Below are 23,838 nucleotides of genomic sequence, written 5' to 3' on the forward strand. Positions count from 1 at the left end.
GATAGCAGTATCATTTTCTTATGTTCAAACCTTATTTAAGTATATGAATCCAGAAAAAAAAGCTTGCCAAAAACTTGCATAGGGAACACAAACCTTAAAATAGATAAATGTCACTGAAGCATTATATCACCATACTACTACTAATACTACTAATAACTCACCGCAGTACCAAGCCGCATGAAGGCAACACAGGTACGCACGGTCCTACTCCATCTCAATTCTAAGCCTACCTATTTACACTCTCCCAGGAAGTTCCCATTTCCCTTAAATGGGATATCACCATATTATATGCGGTATATGGTGATTATGTTATATCACCATAGCTACCTTGTAAAATCTGAGGAAAGTAGTTGGACATAAATTTGAGATTTGAGAGGTTTTCAGAAAATCGCTGATGGCAGAATATTTTTAATATGATCGGGATAGGTTTCAAAGTCCTTTATGGTTTCAAAGCAAGATAAAACACTTTACCTTTTCTAGACGGCGATGGAGAAGGGGCAGCAACTTTGAAGCCAACAGTGTCAGCTTTGGCTTGGATAAGAACCTGCATATTTTCAGCACCTTCTTTAACTTTAGCCAGAATACCTAAAACAATAGGTAGTAGAGTGTTTATTAGAATAATACTTCGGCTTTATTTGAAAACAAAACAGAAATTCTTTAGTATATATTTAATAGGATATTCCAATAGCAAGGCAACAAAAGAAGACTCGAACATCAAAAGAACAATAAAACGTTCTATTATTTACTTAATCGTAAAACCACATAAAAGAAGTTCGAAACTAAATTGAAATTGAAAAGAAATAAAATGCATCTTTAACGACAACAAGCACAAGTGATAAAAAAAATAACCAATCCTTAAAGCAGTGATGACTAAAGAACACCCAGACTGAATTAGATTCTGATGAAATAAAAAAGCTGTAGGAAAATTCTTTACTTAAAAATTGAGCAGTCAAAAGTCAGTTCAAAAATGTAAAAAAAAAAAAAAAAAAAAAAAAAAAAAAAAAAAAAAATCCAAATTGGTGAACATTTTTTAGCGTTTCAACTTTTTCTTCTCAGGAAATTGCTCAGACCCCTGCAGACTGCAGACTACTGTAGATTCCTGTGAAACTGATATTTAAACTGTTTAGTGTTCATTTAAAGTCCCAACGACAGTGAAAAATAAAACTGTTGCTTTGAATGGGCCGAGCAAAAACTTATACCGTCATATATATCGTAAAAAATGAGGAAAAATCGGAAATTAGATTTTTCACAGAGATGACCTCCATATTCAGTTATGCAATTTTTGGTAGTAGCGGGCGCCAAAGTTAAAACAAAAAAATTAGGAGAAAAAAAGGTGATAAATAAGTTAAAAACATACATAACCAGACAGCTTAAGAAGCTATAGTTTTATTTTGTAAGTTTAGTTGTCTTTGGGAACCAACGGAAGTAAAAATTAACTAATTAGTTTTAGTTCTTTATTCCTTCGACATGGCAACACTGACTAAACTATGGCACTACCCTAAAAACTTCGTAAACTTGAAGCAACCAGAGAAAATCTTAGAAAATCGCGTTTTTAGATATGAATAAAGCTAAAATGGGTCAGGGGGAAAAAATGCTTTAACTTGATGTCCTTAGTACCTGAATAATGAAATCAATAATGCAGAACCGTTAAAGAATTTTTCAAATGTAACATGGATATAAGATTTAACGGTAGATCTTGTCAAAAAATTTAGAAGTAAAAACACAGAACTAATTAGACAAACAAACATGCAATTTGAATTATTCTCACCGTGTTTATCTTTTTCCTTTAATACTTTTTCCATATCGCTGGCTTTGTCCTTTACCTTTCCAAAAAAGTCTGATGCAGAAATAAAGAAAAAGAAATATATTAACAACAACATATAAAGAAACCCCCGAAATTCCATTACCATAAATATTAATTGGCTCCCGACTTTTTGCCTGCCAGCTCTTGCCAAACCTCTTAAGATCCAAACACGTGTGAAGGTTTTTCTGACACAACAGCAGATACACATTCAAATGTGTATCTGAACCTATCTGCAGGTATGAATATCATTCAATGACGTTAGCCAATCCGTGTTTTCATTTGTATGAGCATGAAAAGACAGCTGGTTGCTGAGGTAAGCCTTGTGTAGCTAGCTGGGGCTAAAAACATAGGCTAAGTCGTATTACTGCATAGATGAGTATAAATTGCAGACGAGGGACCTCCAGAGGTCAAGAGCATTTGCGGACATTTTTGCTAACGAGGGAAATAATTTTCTGCTAGACTGATAATTCAACCAATAAGCATACCTGCAGCATACTTACTATACTTGAGTCTAAGCATACTTGAAAACAATAAATCTTTGACGTTTAATATTGTCTGAATAACGCCTCTTTTGTTGGCATCCATGTTTTACATAAGGCGCTGTTTCTCATTTGATACAAGTCACCTCTACTTATAGTCCATTGTTTTGCATAAGAAGACTCGATCTTGGCCAGTCATTCCAAGCAAAGTATTTACTTTTGGGATGTTTTATTTAATACAGAGAAAAGGGTTTGGAAAACTACAGTCAAGAGAAAGTGGGTAGATTCAAAGCTCTTCTCTTCATTTTACGTGTGAGACCACAGTTAATATGACATAAAATTGCCGAACCTAAGACAAATATCTGAATCTCTCAAATTCTCGCTGAAACAGCACGCCAAATTTTCTCTCGAAGACTTAAATACAGGTAATCACTTTATAATGGGGAAAACAACATACATTTCAAAATAATTTTCCCTTGGGAGGCCTCAGTCAACCAGGAAAGACATGCGCAAAGAATTATTTCATAAAAGGAGGCAAAACATGAAACTTTCAAATTATAGACAAGGAGGAACTAAGCTTTCTTCCACAGCTCCGCTGGATACACACATAGTCCGGAATATTCCGGCAACGAAGAAATGAAGTTAATTGAAAATTTTTTAGTTCTACGTCAGATATGTAAACCTTGTGTGCTTTTTACCCTAAATACAACAGTGGCAGGTCTGGGCCCTTCTCTCTAAAAGCTCGGAGTCCCTAATGAAGGACTCAATAGGATCCAAATCTGTATCAAGATAGAATTGGGTACTTGTATGATATAGCCCCTACCGCTCAAGTTGTTCATTCATTGATGCATTATAGAACCGGTTTTTTATCGTTAGTTTATTTCAGGATAGCGTAAGACAAGACAAATAGAAGTGACAGAATAAATAAAAAAAAATTATGTAATTTAGGCTATATATTTGCACATTAGGGGGGGGGGGTAAATTATTTGTAAATCGTGAAGTTAGAAAACAATTCTTACTTCATAATATGCAGAATAATTGTACCATGCAGACCCGCCCAAATTTATTTCTAAAGTAAAGTTTTTTTTTATCATACTAAGGTATATTTCATTAGGACTGAGCGTCAGAAAAACATATTAGAAGTATATTAGGTAGGGGCTATATTATACAAGTACCTAGAATTGTTACGCAATAAATTTATAGAAGTCTATTACTTCAAATAGAGAAATTTCTTTGTGGTTTGACGACTTTGAATATGGCTTATTCGAAAATTTTATACAATAAGGAATAGCGTTGACTCTGAGTTGCACTGATAAGCGAAGAAACGGATACAAGAAACAAACTAAAAGTTACACCGAATAATGAAATCAGACCTACAATAAAAAGAAACTAGATTATTTTGCCTGGACAATGTAAAGGGCTGCAGCAGCCTTTGGTAGCTTCCCCAACCTAAATGTTGCAGGAAAACGTTTCAGTTTTCCTTAATTCCGCTTCAAATAACCGGAAAAGTGCCTACCTTTCTGCTAAAAAAGATGGCAGTAAGAGGGTCTTGGGGAGAGGTGTTTGAGATGCAACGCTTGAGTCCACTTCAAACAAAGCGCCAGATCCTCATGCTTTTACTAAAAAGTTTATGGTCAGAAGGAGGGGTCCCATTGGACGGAACAAGGGGCAAAATTAATACTGTAAGTATATAGACTGAAAATTCTTGCATGACCACAATCCTGACAAGGTCCACCATACGTACTTTTCACACAAAAATGTTGGTGGGGAAGGGTTGGGGATTACTAAAGAGTCCATTTTATTTCTCAAAATAAAACAGATCAACATTTTTCCGTAATTACGATTCAAAAAAGGTGCAATACGTCACTTTTCTATTAAAAAAAACAAAAAACTATAAGGAGGCATTGAAGGGACCAGGGGACCACATTGCACCTCCAATAATAAAGATCTGAAATGCTTGCATGATTCCACATTAAACATGGTATCACCTGTCTACCTTTCTGTGTAAGGTTGGAAGGGTACTAAGTCTATCTTGGACTTCACTTGTTTTAGAACTAGTCAGGCCTTCACCCGTTTAAACAACGAGCCAGGACCTAGTTTTTTTTGCCTTGAATCAAGACTTGGCTTGTTTCTGCAACACCTGTGGATTTTGGTAGTTTTTATATATAGTCGTTTCACGTCTTGTTCTTCCAATATACACATCCATAATTCAACGGCAAGTTTTGTATGAAAAACAGATGTCGTACATAGGGACAAGATCATTAGAAGTTATCTATCACGGATATACAATGTCTGGCTTGGTTCAAAATGACTACAAATCAGTAGATGCCAGTAATCTCGGAGAAATGGAGTAGATCTCGGACTCTCGGAGTCCGAGCAGTAACCTCGGACAAATGGGAAAATACTCATTTTATGCATCTCTAGATTTCGTCTATTTATTACTATAAGAAGATATTTTTGCACATCTTAGGTAATTGAGATTTTTGTCTATTTTCAACTCGAAACTGGTGTCTGCCTTTCCATTCGAGAGCAGAAAAATGAATCGAAAAAAAAAGAAAGATTGGCAGAACAGATTCAGGTAGTCCTCTCCAAAATATATTATAAAAGCTGATTCAACTCCCACTATGGAGTTGGCTCAAGGATATGTACAAACGATCTTTTTGGCCCAAGACTACAACCATAGGCAGCTTTCCAAAATATAATACCATATTCCTTAATCCGGCCTGTAGTTCACACTTTATACAAAAACTACAGAGGTTAGACATTTGTCACTTTCTCGTAATTAACTAAAATTATCTGCATAAAAGAGGAAAAAGAATCAGAAAAAAAAATATTGCTAACGTTACAAACCTCCCACAAGTAAGCGCGGTGTTACTGTCACCTTCAAATCCCAAAAATCTAGGGCGCTCGTTGTGCTTTGTTTTAGGGTGGTGAAATGACAGTTTTAGCTCAATTTTTAGAGAATTTGTTATTAACTACTTCCAATGGCCAAATTGATGGATATCAAACTCATTTCCTAAAATATGTTTGGCTTTTCGACTTCAGTATTATAATATTAGCCTCAGATTTACATCAACAAGCTGAGAAATTCTTTGATACACACTGTATTAGAAATCGGAAGAATAGGAAGTTTAGAAGAATGGGAAGATATTTCGGCGAACCAAGATTATAATGTTGGAAGCTATAGTGATAACTGTGGTCAAGTACGGTTCTGAAACTTGGGCGCTCCAAAAGACAGGAGGATTTATTACATGTTTTCAAGAAGAATTGTCTACGGATTGTTCTAGGTACCCGTTTGACTTGACCGTATTTCAAATAGTAAGCTATACAAATAAATGGGTTCTATCCCACTTTCTTGAGCTATAATGAGAGAAAAGTTGAGATGGGACACGTTCAGCGGATGAAAGAAGGCAGATTGCCAAGGATCATCCTTTTTGGCCAACCCTCTGGGGCCAAACACAGGTCCCCAAACTGGGTGGGAGGAGGTCGTAAGGAAGAAGTTAAGAAAAACTTGGGCTTCTTGGGAAAGTGTAGAGGGAATCTTTAAATAGATTGGGATGGAACGGTGGATTGGGATGGAAGGTGGAACGTGCGTGGCTGTTTTTGCCTAAGGCAGCGTGGTGCTGCAGTGACTAGTTAATATTTAGTAGTAGAAATTGGAAGCCATCTGTATATAGACACATTGAAGCCAATGTCGTAGTATGCTTTGTTTTGTTTTAAGACTCTCATTTTGAAAGTTCAGACTCAAATTCCTAATTAGTGACTTAAAAATCCTTAAACAAAAATCTTGAGAAACATTAAACCACAGTTTTTGAAATACGTGCTCACTGTTTTTGCTCATTGACTTCTAAATTGCAATATTAGCCAAAATTTGTAATCTAGAATCTAGATTACAATTTTCTGATTAATAGATTACTAGATGCTTGCAAACCATTGGTACCAAACAGGGAGAAATTTGAACTTTATGGAAAAATGTAAACTACATATTACACTTTGGCATAGGAAACTCATATTGGACTCTAGTATCATATTTGTAATTCGTGGCTCCAAAATCCCTTTAATACCAATCTCACTGGAGTCAAACAACATTTCTAAAATATGTTAGTACCCTTTTCTTTATTTAGAACTTTCGTTAACCTTGAAATTGCAAAGCCCAGACACCCTTGAATACACAATGTACTGGCCCAATTGAATGCCATTTGGTTAAAATGTGGAACATATATTATTTTACTAGGCTCTTACTGATGTTCGTATCAAACAGTTCGTGGTAACGAACTGTAAGTAAGGAGCGACCCGGCTCAATGGTAACCCAAACTCTAAAAAACGGAATTTTGATACCAATAGATGCATCAAAAGAATCAGATTTTAATTCTGATTTCAAATATATAAGTTTCATCAAGATTAATTGTACCCATCAAAAGTTATGCGTCTGAGAAATTATGACTTATTTTTGAAAAAATGGGGAAAGACACCCTTAAAGTTATAATCAGTTAATTAAAACCAAATCATCATGTTCCGGGTTCTAGAGAACCCGGATGCAGAAGTTTCAAACTCCTATCTACAAAAATGTGGAATTTTGCATTTTTTGCCAGAAGAAAGATCACGGCTGCGTGTTTATTTGTTTTTGTTTTTTTTTTCCAGGGGTGATCGTATCGACCCAGTGGTCCTATAATGTCGTGGGAGGGCTCATTGGAATGGAAATTAAAAGTTCTAGTGCCCTTTTTAAGTGACCAAAAAAAATGGAGGGCAACTAGGCCCCCTCCCACGCTCATTTTTTTCCCAAAGTCATCTGATAGAAATTTTGAGATAGCCATTTTGTTCAGCATGGTCGAAAATGTTATAACTATGTCTTTTAGGATGACTTAATCCCTCAAAGCCCCCAGGAGGAGGGCTGAAAACGGTATTTTGATACAAATAGATACATCAAAAGAATTGAATTTTAATGCTGATTTAAAATATATAAGTTTCATCATGGTGAGTCCTACCTATCAAAATTTACACACCTGAGAAAATTTGGCTGATTTTCGAAAAAAGGGGGAAAGACCCCCTAAAAAATATAGAACGTGAATGAAAATAACACCATCATATTCAGCGTATTAGATAACCCTACTATAGAGATTTCAAGCTCCTATCTACAAAAATGTGGAATTTTGCATTTTTTGCCAGAAGAAAGATCACGGTTGCGTGTTTATTTTTATTTATTTATTTTTTCCCCAGGGGTGATCGTATCGACCCAGTGGTCCTAGAATATCGTGGGAGGGCTCATTGGAATGGAAATTAAAAGTTCTAGTGCCCTTTTTAAGTGACCAAAAAAAATGGAGGGCAACTAGGCCCCCTCCCACGCTCATTTTTTTCCCAAAGTCACCTGATCAAAATTTTGAGATAGCCATTTTGTTCAGGATGTTCGAAAATATTATAAGTATGTCTTTTTAGATGACTTAATCCCCCGAAGTTCCCGGGAGGAGGGCTGAAAGTTATGAACTTTACCCAATGTTAACATGTAGTATTGGTTATTGGGAAGTATACAGTACAGACGTTTTCAGGAGAGATTTTTCCTGGTAGTGGGGGGGGGGAGTCGGGCAGGGACATACGCCGGGTGGACCTACGGGCCCGCCCCCCCCCCCCCGAAATCTCACGATTTTTTTCATTTTCCAATAATTATCTGATTTTTCTTACAGAATAATGGGTTTGAAGGATTTGGCCCCCCCCCCGAAATAAATTGCCCCCCCCCCCCCCAAAACAAATTCCTGCGTACGTGCCTGGGGTCAGGGGTTATTTAGGAGGATCTTTCCATGAAGGAAATTTTCATGGGGGAAGGGACATTGCTATGAAGGGGACGCCAGACTTACTAGCATTATTTAAAAAAAGATCAGAGATTAAATATAAAAAAAAACAAGTTATTAAACTGCAATAGCAGCTACATCAAAACTTTAAACAAACAGAAAATATAGAATATATGATTAGGTTAATCCCCTCGTCAATACCTCAATCTTTAAGCCAGAGATTTTTTAGTACTTTCATAAGAGCTATTTATTCTAAATAACAGCCTTTGTGATTAAGCGGTCATTTTTAAAGAATTGGAACAAAATTTGAACTTTCGCTTAAAGAGCAAGGTACTGACTAGGGGGCGAACCCCCTAATATATGTATGAAAAATATATGAATATAGAAGTTCGTTACGTAAGTTAATTCGTAAGTTACGTATATTTATTACTAATAAAAACGTTCGTAAATAAAATGAAACAAGTATCGAGAAACCCATTTAACCAAATAAAAGTAAATTAATATGAAAATTTTGTTTTAATTATTCATGCACTGTGAGCCAAGATCAAAACCTGCATTTATTAAAAAACGTTCAAAAATTAAATAAACAAAACAAGTTTTTTTAACTGAAAGTAAGGAGCGACATTAAAACTTAAAACGAACAGAAATTATTCCGTATATCACAGGGGCTTTCCCCACCTCAACGCCTCGCTCTTTACGCTAAATTTTTTTATTTTTAAAAAAAAATAGAGTTGTTAGAAAGTCAAACTATAGCGTAAAGAGCAAGGCATTGAGGAGGGGACAACCCCTTTCATTAATGAAATAATTTATGTTTGTTTTGAGTTTTAATGTTGCTCCTTACTTTCAGTTAAAAAAACTTGTTTTTTTTATTTAATTTTTGAACATTTTTGAATAAATGCAGGTTTTGATCTTGGCAGGTTTTGATCTTATTCCGTATATGAAAGGGGCTTTCCCCTCCTCAAAGCCTTGCTCGTTACGCTAAAGTTTGACTTTCTCACAACTTTATTTTTTTTAAACAATAAAAAACTTTAGCGTAAAGAGTGAGGCGTTGAGGTGGGGAAAGCTCCTTTCATATACGGAATAATTTCTGTTCGTTTTAAATTTTAACGTTGTTCCTTACTTTCAGTTAAAAAAAACTTGTTTTTTTTATTTTTACAATTAAGCCTCACTTCAAAAATGCTCAAATACCACGTTAATGGATATCTGTCACTATCAGTTAAACATATATTTACTGTGTCCTGACCCAGGACAGTCGTAATATATATTTAATATTCTTTTTATGATTAATACTAAACCATTTAGGATATGCCCCTAAATGATCTCTGCAAGATCATGAGCGGAAAAAAACTGCAGGTATGTAAAAATTTTGGCAGTAGGGATTGAGCTCGGATATAAGGGTCTCACTTTAGATCCACTGATTATAGTAAAGGACAATCCTTACAAGACTTTAATTTCAAGAAAGTATAACATGCCCACCATTCCACAAAAAGATAGTATTATTCTCTTTTGAAATGGACAGCTTTGCGCCCTTGCCACTGGGGATCTAGGCGTGATGTTGGTCCCGAAGGTATATTTCGGACATTTCAATCGTTCTGATTAAAACAGCTATCTTTAAATTTTCGTTCAATAACATGTGAGGCTGTGTGACGGCTCTATGGGGAAAGAAGTGTTGGATGCCTTCTTATCAGTTTGGTAAATCAAAACAGAAGTAGATCTCAGATTTCACGATCAAATAAGTCTTACCCAACAATCTAGAGTCGTTTATTCAACATCATATGCCGGGGAGGGGGAGGGGGGAGATACGTAACATGGAAGACACTTTGCGCTTTATTAAATATAGGCTAACGAGTGGGATAGGATGGGCTCTAAGCATAAAAGTGAAATCAAAGAAAGAATTGCAAATGGTTCTATATTTGACCCCAAGATATCGAGTTAACTTTGAAAATTCTACATAGCTAAGATTTTCTTCAATTTTTTCTTTTTGAATCCAAAATAAGTAAAAAAAATAATAATAAAAAACTAAGATATCAAAAGGCTTAATTTGTAATATAAAGAAGAGAACATTACTGGTTTCGGGGGGAAAGCATGGATAAAAGTTTAATGTGTAATGGAAGCAAGCTGAACCAATTCGTTGCACCAAAACTGATTTGAATCAACCGAGCTCCCTGAGTTACTAGAAAGAGAGTTTACAAGTCTTAAATGCGACAAAAATAACTCCAAGCGCATTATAAATAGCCATAGTCGAGTCTCCCCTCCCTCTCATGCCGAATAACGTCAAATGGACCCAAAACACTTATTTCTACTTTTAGTAGGATATATTACGAGTAAACAGTAACAGTGTAACTTGGCACCCATGCTACTAAAATAAGTGTTGATTATACAAGATATTAATAGTCAATGATATACCTGCTATTTTCTTTGAGGCATCAGGAGATGCAGATCGTGTAAGTGAAACAATTCTTTGGTGTTCGCTATTGTTTGTTAATCCTTTAGCTTCAAGAAAATGAGGCGTCATTGTGTTATAATCTTCAGTTAGCAACTGAACTGAAATTGAAGAAGTTGGAAAAATGGTCATATCTTTTTCAACTTTTCAATTAACAAAGTGGTCATAAAATTATACCAAACCCAAAATTCGGAAGGTTTGTCACTTAAATGCTCATTTTTTGGGCACTCCGTTTCCTAAGAAATTTCCTTGGTAAGAAAATTTGTTGAGGTCAAAATCATAATTAAACCCCTATATCATGAAGATAAGTTGTCTATTACTAAAATAAACACAACAAATAAAAAGCTGACTAGACACTCAAAAATATATGTGCCAAAATGGCATAATTAAACGACCAACAAAACGAAAAGACACAATTAATAAGCACAGACAGCAAAAGAGAACACTTTAATAAAGCAAAGACTTGTTGCTTAATGCAAGGACTTAAACTAATAAACATGTACTTAACACTTAACAAAAATCTGACAGAAAAACAAACACTGATAAAACTAAATAGAATTACTTATAAAATATTTCTTGAACTTATTTTTGAAAGTTTTTCAATTATAACTTTCTTTAAAACCAGGTTGAAGCCTATTCTGTAGTATGGGAACAATTTCTTAATATCGAATCTTACAGTGTTGTCAACTGTAAAGCGATCATTCCTGCAAACTGTATTAAAATACCAGATGAATGAACAGATTAGAAAAATGGCTCGGTAACATCTCATTCAAACACTGAGAACAACACCTATTAATTACGAAAACCTGGTTGTTGGATAAAAGACCATAGTGCAAGTCTGTTATATATTGAGTATTATAGCTTTTCTTCATAATCATACTCTCTGTCAACATAATGGACTTGGACAGGTATGGATGTTAAGATAATAGATGATACTAGAATAAATAGATAAATAATTCTGAGTATATGGTAGCTGAAGTTTCTAAGAACGGAAATTATTTTATTGTTGTTATTGTCGATAAATAAAAATTCAAATGGAATAAATCCTTTTATTAGACACTGATAATTCACAAAAAAATACTGGAATATTTCAGTCAAATGTGCAGTGACTGTCATTAGCAGAAATACTAAAATAAAACAATTAAGACCAATAATATGTATACAAAATAGCATAATTACGTACTGTTTAATGCCCTTATTTTTTTTCAATGCGATACCGGAAGCAAATCTCCCTAACCTTCCAGGTTCCGGTTCGGTAAGTATGGGACGGAGGAATTAAAAGGTTTATTGGAACATCTTGATTTTTTTTTTTGGGGGGGGGGGGGTGATTTAAAGTTTACTGTAGAACTAGAAGAGTATGGGAAACTCCTTTTTCTGGATATTCTTCTTTTAAAGAATGAAAATAGTCTGGATTTTAAAATTTACAAAAAAACGACTAATAACAATAGATTTTTGTCTTTTATTTCCGGTCACGCTCGCCAAGTAAAAATTGGTTTGATCATTTCTTTAATTGACCGTATCTTTAGTATTTGCTCTCCAAAATTTTCTGAGGAGGAGTTGTCTTTTCTAAGGAAAATAATAATAAGTAACCAGTTTCCAGATTGGTTAATTGACCAGACTTTTCCAAAAAGAAGAAAAAAGTTTCTAGAGATTTCTAAGGAAGTCTTGAAGAGAATTAAAGAGAAGTATGTTTTTGTTCTTTACCATATGTGCTAGGGCTAAGTGAAAAACTTAAATGAATTCTACAAAATAATGGTTTAAAGGTAGCTTTAAAGAGTAGTAACGCTTTAGTTAGTTTTCTAAATTCTGGGAAGCATCGAAATTCATAATGACAACAAAGTGTGGTCTATCAGATTCCATGCACTTGCAGGAGCTCATATGTGGGACGTACTAACCAGAATTTGGAAATGAGATTACTACATCATAAAGACTATATTTCTTCGGCTTTAAAGCCAAATTCCAAACCTGAAGATTTCACATCAGCTCTATCGGAATATATTTTTGATTTTCCGGTCCATTTTATCTTGTTCGAAAATGTCTCTTTGATTTCTAGGGACCGGGCTTTAAATCAAAATTTCCGGGAAACGATTGAAATTAAGAAACTTTTATTCAAGAACATGGCTTTCAATAGAGACGCAGGTGATTTCGGCTTGAACTCTATTTACGATAATTTATTGAAGTCAGATAAAGCAAGGTTCATTTCACACAAGGCGTTTGACCTTTTTTCAAATAAAACTAACGAACCGGAGCCTGAAAGGTCAAGGAGATTTGTTTCCGGTATTGCATTGAAAGAAATAAGGGCATTAAACAATTCGTACTTATGTTATTTTGTATATACATATTATTTGTTTTATTTTATTTTAGTATTTCTTCTGATGACGGTCTAGGGCCATACCCAGGATTTTTTTCGGGGGGGGGCTACAAAAAAAACGCATATAATTTGTTTAAATCCATCTTTGTTACATTTTTACGAGTCACCCAAACATTTCAGGGGGTGGGGGCGGGGGGGGGGGGTAAAACCGCTACCCCCCCTGGGCACGGACTTGACGGTCACTGCAAATGTGACCGAAATATCGAGTATTTTTTGTGAATTATCACAGTCTTGTAAAGGGAATGATCCCTATTTGAACTTTCATTTACCGTTATGTATACTGTATATATAAACAGTATATGTATCATGTATACATGTATATTGTATACTGTCTTCTTTAGGAAACGTCGAAAACTTTTCGGATTTGTTAGGGCAACAATTGGACGTCAAAGTAAAGAAATACGTCATACTTCGAATATGATGATTTTAACAATTTGACATGATTTTAACAAGGCCCAAACAGTCTTGAAATTTGATGTTGGGATATGGAATTCATCCTGCGGTTACATTTGTACTCGTAAGACTGAAATTAAGGTATCATAAACTGAAAAATTATAGTTAAATGTACCTCTCCAATCTGGAAGTACTGTATAAAACGATGTTTTGGGTCATTTTGGATATCAGTGACAGCTGATCATGTTCTTAAACGCGTTAATTCTTAGCATTTCTAGAAAAACAAATAGATCCTCAGGCAGTCCGAGCACTATATTAAGATTTAAGAATAGGTAAATTCTGAAGAGTCAAGTCAAGGGAGCGATGTTAACCAAAACAGTGAAGCTAGATATTCGACTTTGACGTGGTCATTTGTGGAATGTTGTATACCAATGACAGCCCAGGCTAGAAAATTATTACCGAACAAGCCTTGGATATCCAAGATTAATAACACGTGTATTGTTCAAAAGCGATATTTGTAAAAAGCTTCAAGTTCATAGGCAACTTTGGGGGCCCCGTACCACAAAATAATCCTCCTTTTTCCACAATAAAGTTTATCGGTATCGGAAGTACCGTATAAAACGATGTTTCGGGTCATTTTGGATATCAGTGACAGCCGATCATGTTCTTAAACGCGTTAATTCGTAGCAGTTCTAGAAAAACAAATGGATCCTCAGGCAGTTCGAGCACTATATTAAGATTTAAGAATAGGTTAATTCTGAAGAGTCAAGTCAAGGGAGTGACGTTAATCAAAACAGTGAAGCTAGATATTCGATTTTGACGTGGTCATTGGTGGAATGTTGTATACCAATGACAGCCCAGGCTAGAAAATTATTACCGAACAAGCCTTGGATGTCCTAGATTAATAATACGTGTTTTGTTCAAAAGCGATATTTGTAAAAAGCTTTAACTTCATAGGCAAGTTTGGGGGCCCCGTGCCCCGAAATAGTCCCCCTTTTTCCACTATAAAGTTTATCGGTAAAAAATTGGCGATCTGCATTATTTACGACTCTTGACCCACGGAATGGGGGGATTATGTCACATCTGTAAGCACATTAGCAGGAACTTCCGACAATTCTGAACAAAAAGGCATCCTCAAGTTTATGATCAAATATCGTGGGGGTTATAGAGGGTGGGGCAGGGAGCCGAAAAAAACAGGGAGGATGGTTGCCCTCTGATTTCCTTTGCACCCTTAAAAAGGACAGTAGAAATTCCAGTTTCCAGTCAAATAAGCCCCCTCCCTATCTACCATTTCCATACAAGGCAGCCGAAGAAAAAAAAGAATAAACAATTAATACATTAAAAGCATACTACTTTTTATCACGGGCAATACAAGAACGTTGTCTTTGATGAAATATTGAAGCGATTTCTGTCGGTATTTAACTATGAAATAAAAAGTGATACGTCCCGGGACGAAAAATTCTTATTTAATAGCATACCAGACAATTTATGGCTCCTTCATTGGTTGGCAATTGGTTGATGTGCTATGTGATCAAACCAGTGCTTCCATTCCACTAATGTGGGAATAAAGTATTTAAGTGTGAAGAAAAGAGCAGAATTATAGTAGGACACAATCCGGAAGTAAGCATATTATTGTGCTCACTATTTGAACAGAAACGTTAACAAAATTGATTCTTACGCTATATTACCAGTGTTTCCACTTCAAATTTTCTCAATCCCTAAAAGGTTCGTGGAAAATTCCTAGAAATCCCTATTTTCAATACCAAAATCCCTAAAAGTTTACCCATTTTCTGACTTCTTTCCAAGTTACAAGTAAAGTCTTATTAGGCTGACTTTTACTAGCATTTTTTCAAGACGATCTATTTTGCAATTCGAGACCTTTTACGTGTGCCAAAATATCTTCTTTTGAAGTTTAAAACAATGCTTTGTATTTATCGACTAGTTAAGTTCGGTTTTGATTTATAGATTTCGGTTCCAGATCTCAGATTCTGGACGATATGAATATATTTTATTTATTTGTTTTTCTTTGACATTATTTTTTCCTTCTATATTGCTACTTTTGCAACACCCTCGCTTTTATTTGAATTGGTCTGAAGCATTGGCATGAATGATACCCCACCGGTCGCTTTTTCACGCATTATTCTTGTTTTTGACCTTTTTTTTATATTGAGTTGTTAATTTGAAGCCGAGTGTAGTAGCAAAATTGAATCACTTAAAGCTTGATTTAAGGAAAGAGCCTACATTTTGATCTTTTGAGTTATTCGATTTTAACTAGTGTAGACTGCTACTTGCCTCCTAGTTTTCCACAAAATGCTGGATGTAGACGCACTTAAACTGTATTTAGAAAAATTTAATGAAAATTACCAAATAATAATTTTTAATAGAAAACAATAAAAACTAAGATTAATAACCCGAGTCATCGTTGTCGTCCCCATCCCCATCATCTTTACCAATGCTTAAAAAAGCGATGCATTCGGACGCAGTTGCATCGGATTTCACGGACTTCATTTTTTTCTGTAAACTCTCGCTGAACGTAGGGGGGCCTTTACGCTTCATCCCTTACTTGACAGAAATCGCAGCAGCCAAAGTTACGTTTTTGAGCCCATTCTTCTTTTAATTTTTACTGTTTTCAGAACCCCGAAGTCTTTTCAGAGCAGGAAAGTCCAAAAATAAATCGAATGACATAAAGAACGCTATTGAGCTTTAGAACTCGACCTGGCAGCTTAATGGACGCCACCCAGTTCCAAAAATTAATCGAGTTTCCGCCAGTGAGCAAACTGTCGTCTGGACTAAGCAGCATCAGTGCCCGACACTCTTTTTCAACCAGCCCAAAATACCACGAGCGGTGCCCAAATTTCTGGCAAAAAAGCCACAACGATGGAATATCACCATCCGATGCGACTTTTGGGTCTACAATCTCTACAAAGTTGTAAATGTCGTGATCAAATGGAAATCAGCCGACTAGCTGGGACACAGTTTCAATATATAATTTCTGGGCAATCTCCTTGATGCTGTTCCATTTCTCCATGAACTTTGTATCTTTTCCTTGTAAGGAAAATAGACGGGCGATCACTTCTGGTCCAGGTAAACCTTAGAGGCGGGTAGGAAGAACTTTTCTTTCTTTTGAAGTTTACAGACTGAACAGACTCAATTTGTTCCACATAGTCTTTTAACATATAAATGTGACAAAGGTTCTTCACAACTTCTAACACTTGTTTTTTAGGCAAGTAAAATCGTAAATATGCATAGGTGCTTCAATTTGTATTTGTCTATCAAGTCGGTCCTTCCACTTTGGTTATTTTGTTTCAAATTTCGCGGGACTATCCAAGTCTGACAAGACATGAACGTTTGTCAATCACTTTTGCCAAAATCCCGCCGTTATGTCCGAAATTCCTATTTCCGTAACAAAAATCCATAGACTCGGCAAGGAAAAAAGTGGAAAATCCAAATTTAAAGTAGAAATAAATACTAAAGTAGGTCTAAAAATATTAGAGGAGAAACATTCAAAATAAAGTAGTCTACTCTAAAATATATAATGCACTGGATCCAAATGGAAGCACTGAATCCAACCATAGTTTTCTGTCAAAACGCAAAAAGTAGACTCTTTTGAGGGTGGTCTGAAAAAGCTCTCGGCCTACTCATAGATCACATGTCAGATGACATAATTTTTCTCTCAGATTAAAAAACTTTTAAGAAAAAATTGTACAATACGAAGCAGTCCTATCCATAGGAAAGTTCCTTGTAGGCAGTAGCTTCAATCAGCAGTGGTGTTCGAAAACAAAAATCATGAGATATGGAAAAAAAAAATATAATTAGGAGCGGAAAAAACCTACTGTCGTGCAATGATAAAAACAAAAATAGTAAGAACATGTTTAATCCCAGCAAAAATTTCCAGATGATTTACGCGAAGGACAGTCTGGAGAGACTAGAAATATCAGAAATATTTAATTAAACGAAGTAAATTACATTGTTTTGAGGAACCCGTGTCCAACAGTTCGTAAAATCTCTATTTATAATATATATATATATATATATATATATATATATATTTGATATTTGTAAAAAAAAAAAAAAAAAAAAAAAAAAAAAAAAAAAAAAAAAAAACACACGGTTAAATTTTGCACAAGGATTTTTCCATACAAAAGCCTTGCCTAAGATGGGCGAAACATATGCTCGCTATGGATCAAAATACATTCGGGCAATATTTTCCTAACAGTGCTTGGCACGAATGCGAAACATATGTTAGTTTCTGTGTCGACACGTGACACATGATGAAATGCAGAAAAAGAAATTGAAAAAATAGTTCATGTAGGGTACACAGGCTGATACTTGAACTCCGAAGAACGCAAAGAGCGGCATCAGCAGAAAAGGTCACGCTGTCATTTTTTGGTTGAGCAAAAGAAATTTAGCGTATCGACTAACTTGAAAAAGGAAAAAGAATAATTGGAGGCAAAAACAAGAGCACTATCTCAAAAGTACTGGAAACCTGAACAGAAATTTCATGGCAGCTGACTGAACTTGCAGAAAAAAAACCACTCCTCGTTCCGTCAGGACAATGTACATGCCCAAAACCGTGAGCAACCTCCTAATCAAGTGCTGTACCTATAGTGCTGTAGTCCTCATAAAGTGCTGTAGCATCCTTTCTGACTCGCGGATTTGGCTGTTACGCATAACTTTGCCTAAGACACGAAATTTGCTCCCAGTCGACGTTTTTCATCAAACCATAAAACAGTTCAGTCTGTAAGCAAGTTTTTAAAAGGTCTTCTAGACAATCACTATAGAGACAGAATAATGTGACTAAGATATCACTCGATAAGACGTATTAATACTAAAGTTGTGCATACTGATTTAGCCTCTTGAAACCATAAATCGTCATATTTATTATCAGGCAGAAATCTTTTCAGGCCACCCTCATAATTTAAAGAAAATACTTTTAACTGTCAAGGAAGAGTGGTCAAAAGCGAAAGGAAAAGAAGTTTATGCCATAAGTTCTATTTTCCCTCCCTCCTAACAATGAATATATAATGGTATCAAGATAACATAAGCATTTTAAATGTACTAATGGTCTTTAGCATTTGAATTAGAGTACAATTACTTGGTTTTAAGCAAAAGACTCAATCAGAGACAGCGAGTGGAAATACACAGTGGCCTTGTTTTAATCCTGAAGCTCAAAAGGTGCCATGTTGGTTTAACATTTTCTAAATTTATGCAACAGGACCTATGAATTCATTAGCGGTAAAAAGGATAATGAATATTCAGGGAAGTGGGTTATATCTCTGATTAAAAACTAGAAAATAATTTCAAAGGCAAGTTACTAATAATAAGCATGGGGCTAAAAACATTCTACCAGAAGCTTTCAACCCCCCACTAAAACAAGGTCAAAAGAATTAGTTTAAAATTTTTTGCAAGGATATTCATTGATTTTAGTGTTTAACTAAATGCTGAAACATCTTAGTCTACCAAAAAAATCCCAATTTAGTTCAGACTTAGGATGCAAAATACAAGACTTAAATGTACTGGAGCGTTGGTACCTTAGAAACACTCGGACCTGGATTTAGTCTACCTTGATTCTGAACCTTTCAATTATGAGTTCATTCCCAATTACAAATGTTAGTTATCGGGACAGAACCACAGATATCTCACTTTGGTGGAAGAAACCTGAAACAATTTATTTTTTTGCTTTTTTTTTTACATAGGAATTGAGTATGTTCGTTGTTCGTGTATGAAAGCGTGGCAGTCATAAGATAGTCAATTAAAGATCAAACAATAATTAATATCATTTATGGGATAGACTTATCTTTGAACGTCTAGAGTTTATTGTTATGCTTCACTCCCTAACCGGAAATTCCCTTGATTCTACGCAGCCGGTAAAACAAGAAAATAAAATTACCAATCAAAGCTTCAACATCAAAGAAGATGACATGAGATTCAGGATCTTTGGGTGCCATCTTCAATCCCTGAATCGACATAGCTGAACCCCGAATTTTGTAGTTTTCATTCGATTCGCCCGTGTTGCCACTTTGCAGCTTTTGCAACTCGTGTAAACCACGCTAGGACATAAAAGGGGTTATTATTTACGTCTAAGGCACTCAACTGTTTCAGACACAATCAAACAGTTCGTGGCAATGAACTGTAATTAAGGAGCGATGCTGCTCAATAGTAACCGAAACTCTAAAAAACAGAATTTTGATATCAATAGACAGATCAAAAGAATCGGCTTATTATGTTGATTCCAAATATATAAGATTCATTAAGTTTAGTGTGACGCATCAAAAACTATGAGACTGAGAAAATTTGCTTGACTTTAAAAAGGAGGGGGGGACACCCCATAAAAGTCAAGGAATCTTAATGAAAATCAAAACATCAGATTCAGGGTATCCAAGAACCTTGATGTAGAAGTTTCAAGCTTCCATCTACAAAAATGTGGAATTTAGTATTTTTGCCAGAAGAAAAATCACGAATGTATGTTTATTTTATTTTTTGTTTGTTTGTTTGTTTTTCCCAGGGGTGATCGCATCGAACTAATAGTCCTAGAATATTGACAAAGGGCTCATTTGAATGGAAATTAAAAGGTTTAGTGACCTTTTTAAGTTACCAAAAAGATTGGAGGGCAACTTCCACCCACCTTTTATCCTTAAAGTCATCTGATCAAAATTCTGATGCGATGACTTTATTCTGATCGAATCGGAAAGTTCTGATCTGATGACCATTTTGTTCAGCATAGTTGCAAAGCCCAGCAACAATATCTTTGAGGATAACATAACCCCCTACAGCCCCTGAGTAAAGCTTTGTAAGTCAGGAAATTTGCCGATTGTTGACGTATAGTGTTTCTTATTGGGAAGTATACAGACATTTTCATGGGAGGGGGGGGGGGAATTTTCTGCTGGGGGATTTTCTACAAGGATCATTTTTCACGGGAAGAGCAGTTCCCGGGGGTAGAACTTTCCAAGGAAAATTTTACACTGGTGGAATTTGCCAAGATTCCTATACAAAATTCTTTTTAATTGTTTTGCTTTGACTTTGCTGACTGAACTTTATACGTGGATATAGCCAGGGGAGTTGCCCGAGGAAATATTTACTGGGTTGGAATTGTCTAGAGTATCTTTCCGTAGGTGGGAGGATTTTTCCACGGGAGAGAATCTCCATGGGGGGGGGGATCTACAGGATAAGTTCTACAGAGGGAATTTTCTGCAGGATCACCTTTCTACTTGGGGGAGGGGGGGGGGGGGGTATTAACGAGAAGAATTTTTCACGGAGGGGGCATTTCCGGCATAATTTCAAAAAGAATAAGAAATTAAAGACTTTTTCAAATAAAATTGGATAAGAAAAAATTGTTAGCCGGAATCATCCGCAAGAAATTTTTCAGGGGTAATTTTCAGTTGAAATGGAATTGTCTGGGGGGGGGGGGAATTTTCCTGGTGGGGGGTATTTTATGCGGGGAAAACTTAAAATGGAGGGATTTTCCGTGAGGGGAAGGAATTTTCCATGGAGGGAGGAGCAAGATTTCCTGACAATGTATGAGGGGACAGCCCCCCCCCCACCCCCATACACATAATAGATAATTTTTTGTGTTATACGGTAAGATTTTCACATTGGGAGGGTGGGTTCTGGAGGTGAACTTTCCAGTGGAAATTTTACACGAGGGTAAACTTTGCAAAAGTTCCTACGGAAATTCTGTTTTAATTTTTCATACAGTGAGCCAAATTCGAACCTGCATTAGTTGAAAAATGTTCAGAAATTAAATTAAAAAAATAGTTTAACTGAAAGTAAGGAGCGACATTAAAACTTAAAACGAACAGAAATTATTCTGTGTATGAACGGGGCTGTCCCCTCCTCAACGCCCTGCTCTTTACGCTTAAGTTTTTTATTACTATAAAAAGCAGAGTTTTGACAAAGAGTCAAACTTTAGCGTAAAGTGCGAAACATTGAGGAGGCGACAGCCCCGTTCATACATGGAATAATTTCTGTTCCTTTTAAGTTTTAATGTCGCTCTTTACTATCAGCTAAAAAAAAACTTGTTTTTTTATAGTAAACAACAGATTTATATAACAGACAACAAATTCAAAATAATAAATGGATATAGAGTGCTAGTTTTTGGAGAAGCTGTATTTCACAAAAACATGCCTTCAGTGATAATTGTTTTTATTACATAAAAAGGTCCTTGCGCGTTTCACTTAGTGGGTTTTTAGTGTGATTGAAGAGGTAGTGGTATTAACCAGTATCGATATGCCAGTGTTAAAAACTCTTCATCAACAACTGTAAGGAAGAGCTACAACAACTTAGTTCAAAACTTCAGAGTAAAAATAAAGCGTTAAAAGCAGAAAACAAACTACCAAAGACTGAGCTAATTCATGCCAAGACCACTGCTTTACGGTTTTAACTGTACACTAGAAAAATAACATTCTGATACATGGTGTCTTTACATACAACTAAAGATGCACTGACGGCACTGATCATATTTATGAATAAAGCTCTCGAGCTAAAAATTTTGCGAGCTGATTTTTGCTTGATATTAGAAAAAGCGTACGACAGTATTGTTCATGAGATTCTAAAAAGTAAATTAGAAGCAAACTCCGATTGCTTCTGCAATCGGAGCAATCGGAGTTAGAGGAGAGGCATGGGAGTGTTTTGGGTCGTATCTTAGCCATCGGCGCATATACACAGAAGAAGATCTGTTGAACGTCATCATGATGATTTTCGATGTCCCACATGGATCAATTCACGGTCCACGGATATTTCTAATTCATTTGATTAATCTGAATCATACACTCGGGCCAAATTTCAAAACCTCATAGTGCCGCAAACTATAATCGGGTGAACGTACTTCAAATAACGACAACGACTTTGATTAGCACGTGGCATTCCCAGACGACACTACCATGGCCTCCTGTAACTCAAGACATGGCAACACTCCAAGAAAAACTAAAGATTGTATTAGAATAAGTTTACTTCTGGGTTGATGCAACTTAATTGAGGAAGACAAATCGTATACTTTCGATTTTCGATTTTTTTTTTTCGATTACTTTTAAAGTAGACTCTTCGTCTGCTTTGCTGGACTTCTGAAGCCTCACCTGCAGTGTTGCACCATAATTTGACAGTTAACTTTCAAATTGCATCTGAAGAGACTTGATTCAATCAACAAAAGTCCACTGAAAACTTCGGAAATATAGATCATTAGCTCTTCTATGGATTGGTTTGCTTTACCGTCTGTCGTGCTCAGTTTGCGTTTTTGAGTTATTCTCCGAGTTGCTCCCATCTCCTTTCCACAACCTGTTTCGATTGAAATCTTAACACCATGATCGAAACAAGGGATCTGCTATTGACGTTCAATAAGACGAACTTCAACAGCGCATTATAAATTTTAAGCTTTAGATTAGGGTATTTTTGCTTTAGATCCAAAGAAAAAGAGATCACAACAAGGTTTTTCCAGGCTGTCTAACAGTAATTACAAGCTAAGAGGCCGTTTTCCAAGTGTATCTGATAATACTTTAGATCGTTTTTCAAGGATATTTGTTTCCTTTTATAAATCTTATTTGGTACATATTTGTATTTCTTCTAGGACTTGGATTAGAGTAACTTCTCCTCACTCTTTTTCAAATAAATAAAGCTAAGCAAATCAATAAAATAGAATTCACCTGAGCTGCATGTCGAATGGCGGCCAGATTTCTATGTCGCAAACCCCTAAAAAAATGTACAGCTGGATTGGCAAGTCCACTGTCACTCACATCAACAAGGACAGAGTTTTCATCGCAAGCGCTCATTAATTCTTCAGCTACCATACCTTGGACGAGCCGATCCAAGTGACCTAAAAATGAGGAAGAAATAAACTAGCAACATCAGAAAGCAATAAAATCATACCAAAAAGTTTCAGTGCCTTATTCCAAATTATACTAGAGAAAAAATTGAAAAAGCCGTATATATTACCCAGTGTTTTCAAGGCTTATCAAACTTGGCGATATTTTAATGGTGAAGATTAGCACAGTGGCTCAAATTCTAAGTAATCAATAGCCGCAGAGTAATTTCTAGTAAAGAGGCATCAATAGCCACTATTGACGAACGAATTGAGTCGAGTGGTCTCGTGTCTATAAAGCGAAAGTGCTGTAATGACTCGGCTTTGGTAAGCCCTCAGCATGCACAAACACCAAATCCTTAGTTCTTCGAAACAGCCTAGTTGGCGGAAGGAGTTTTAAACTCAAAATCATTTTCGGATTAAATCCACAGCAAAAACCGATAATCTTCCAAGACAAGTCTTCACAAATATTACATAAAAGGGGAGCAAATTTCAGAAACAAAATTTATTACAAGAGAAGCTTCACGTTTAGTTTTTTAAATGTAAAAGTATGTTACATTTCCTCCATAATTCTAGTTACTTGGGGGGAGGGGGTCTACAGCTCCCTGTCTTCCCTTTTGGACACTCTTGGGTGACGTAATAAATCATGACCCATTTTTTTTAATTTACTTGGCAAAGGGTTTGACGACGAAGTAACATAGAGGGGGGAGGGGGTATTTGCCTATGTGTGACAGCCTCAAATGGCTTAATGTTCTGACATGTTGGTGGCATGGTC

The 23,838-nt window shown here is 35.8% G+C and overlaps 1 protein-coding gene across 4 annotated transcripts in view; it reads right to left on the reverse strand.

Moving 5' to 3' along the window:
* Positions 1-23,838, reverse strand: part of Rbcn-3B (WD repeat-containing protein Rbcn-3B) — a 289,137-nt gene that overhangs the window by 174,348 nt on the left and 90,951 nt on the right. For 2 of the 4 annotated variants that reach the window (XM_089089565.1, XM_089089566.1), the window contains exons 14-18: positions 22,909-23,078; positions 19,164-19,323; positions 10,473-10,610; positions 1,769-1,837; positions 472-585 (exon numbers count right to left, since the gene is read on the reverse strand). In XM_089089565.1, coding sequence (XP_088945691.1) covers positions 472-585; positions 1,769-1,837; positions 10,473-10,610; positions 19,164-19,323; positions 22,909-23,078 — 651 coding nt within the window. The remainder of the gene's footprint in view (positions 1-471; positions 586-1,768; positions 1,838-10,472; positions 10,611-19,163; positions 19,324-22,908; positions 23,079-23,838) is intronic. The other 2 variants (XM_089089567.1, XM_089089568.1) reach the window with 2 other exon arrangements.

Source organism: Artemia sp. Qi Xiang Cuo, chromosome 5 (genome assembly GCF_049724085.1).
Source record: "Artemia sp. Qi Xiang Cuo chromosome 5, ASM4972408v1, whole genome shotgun sequence".
In the NCBI taxonomy this organism is placed as follows: Eukaryota; Metazoa; Arthropoda; class Branchiopoda; order Anostraca; family Artemiidae; genus Artemia; species Artemia sp. Qi Xiang Cuo.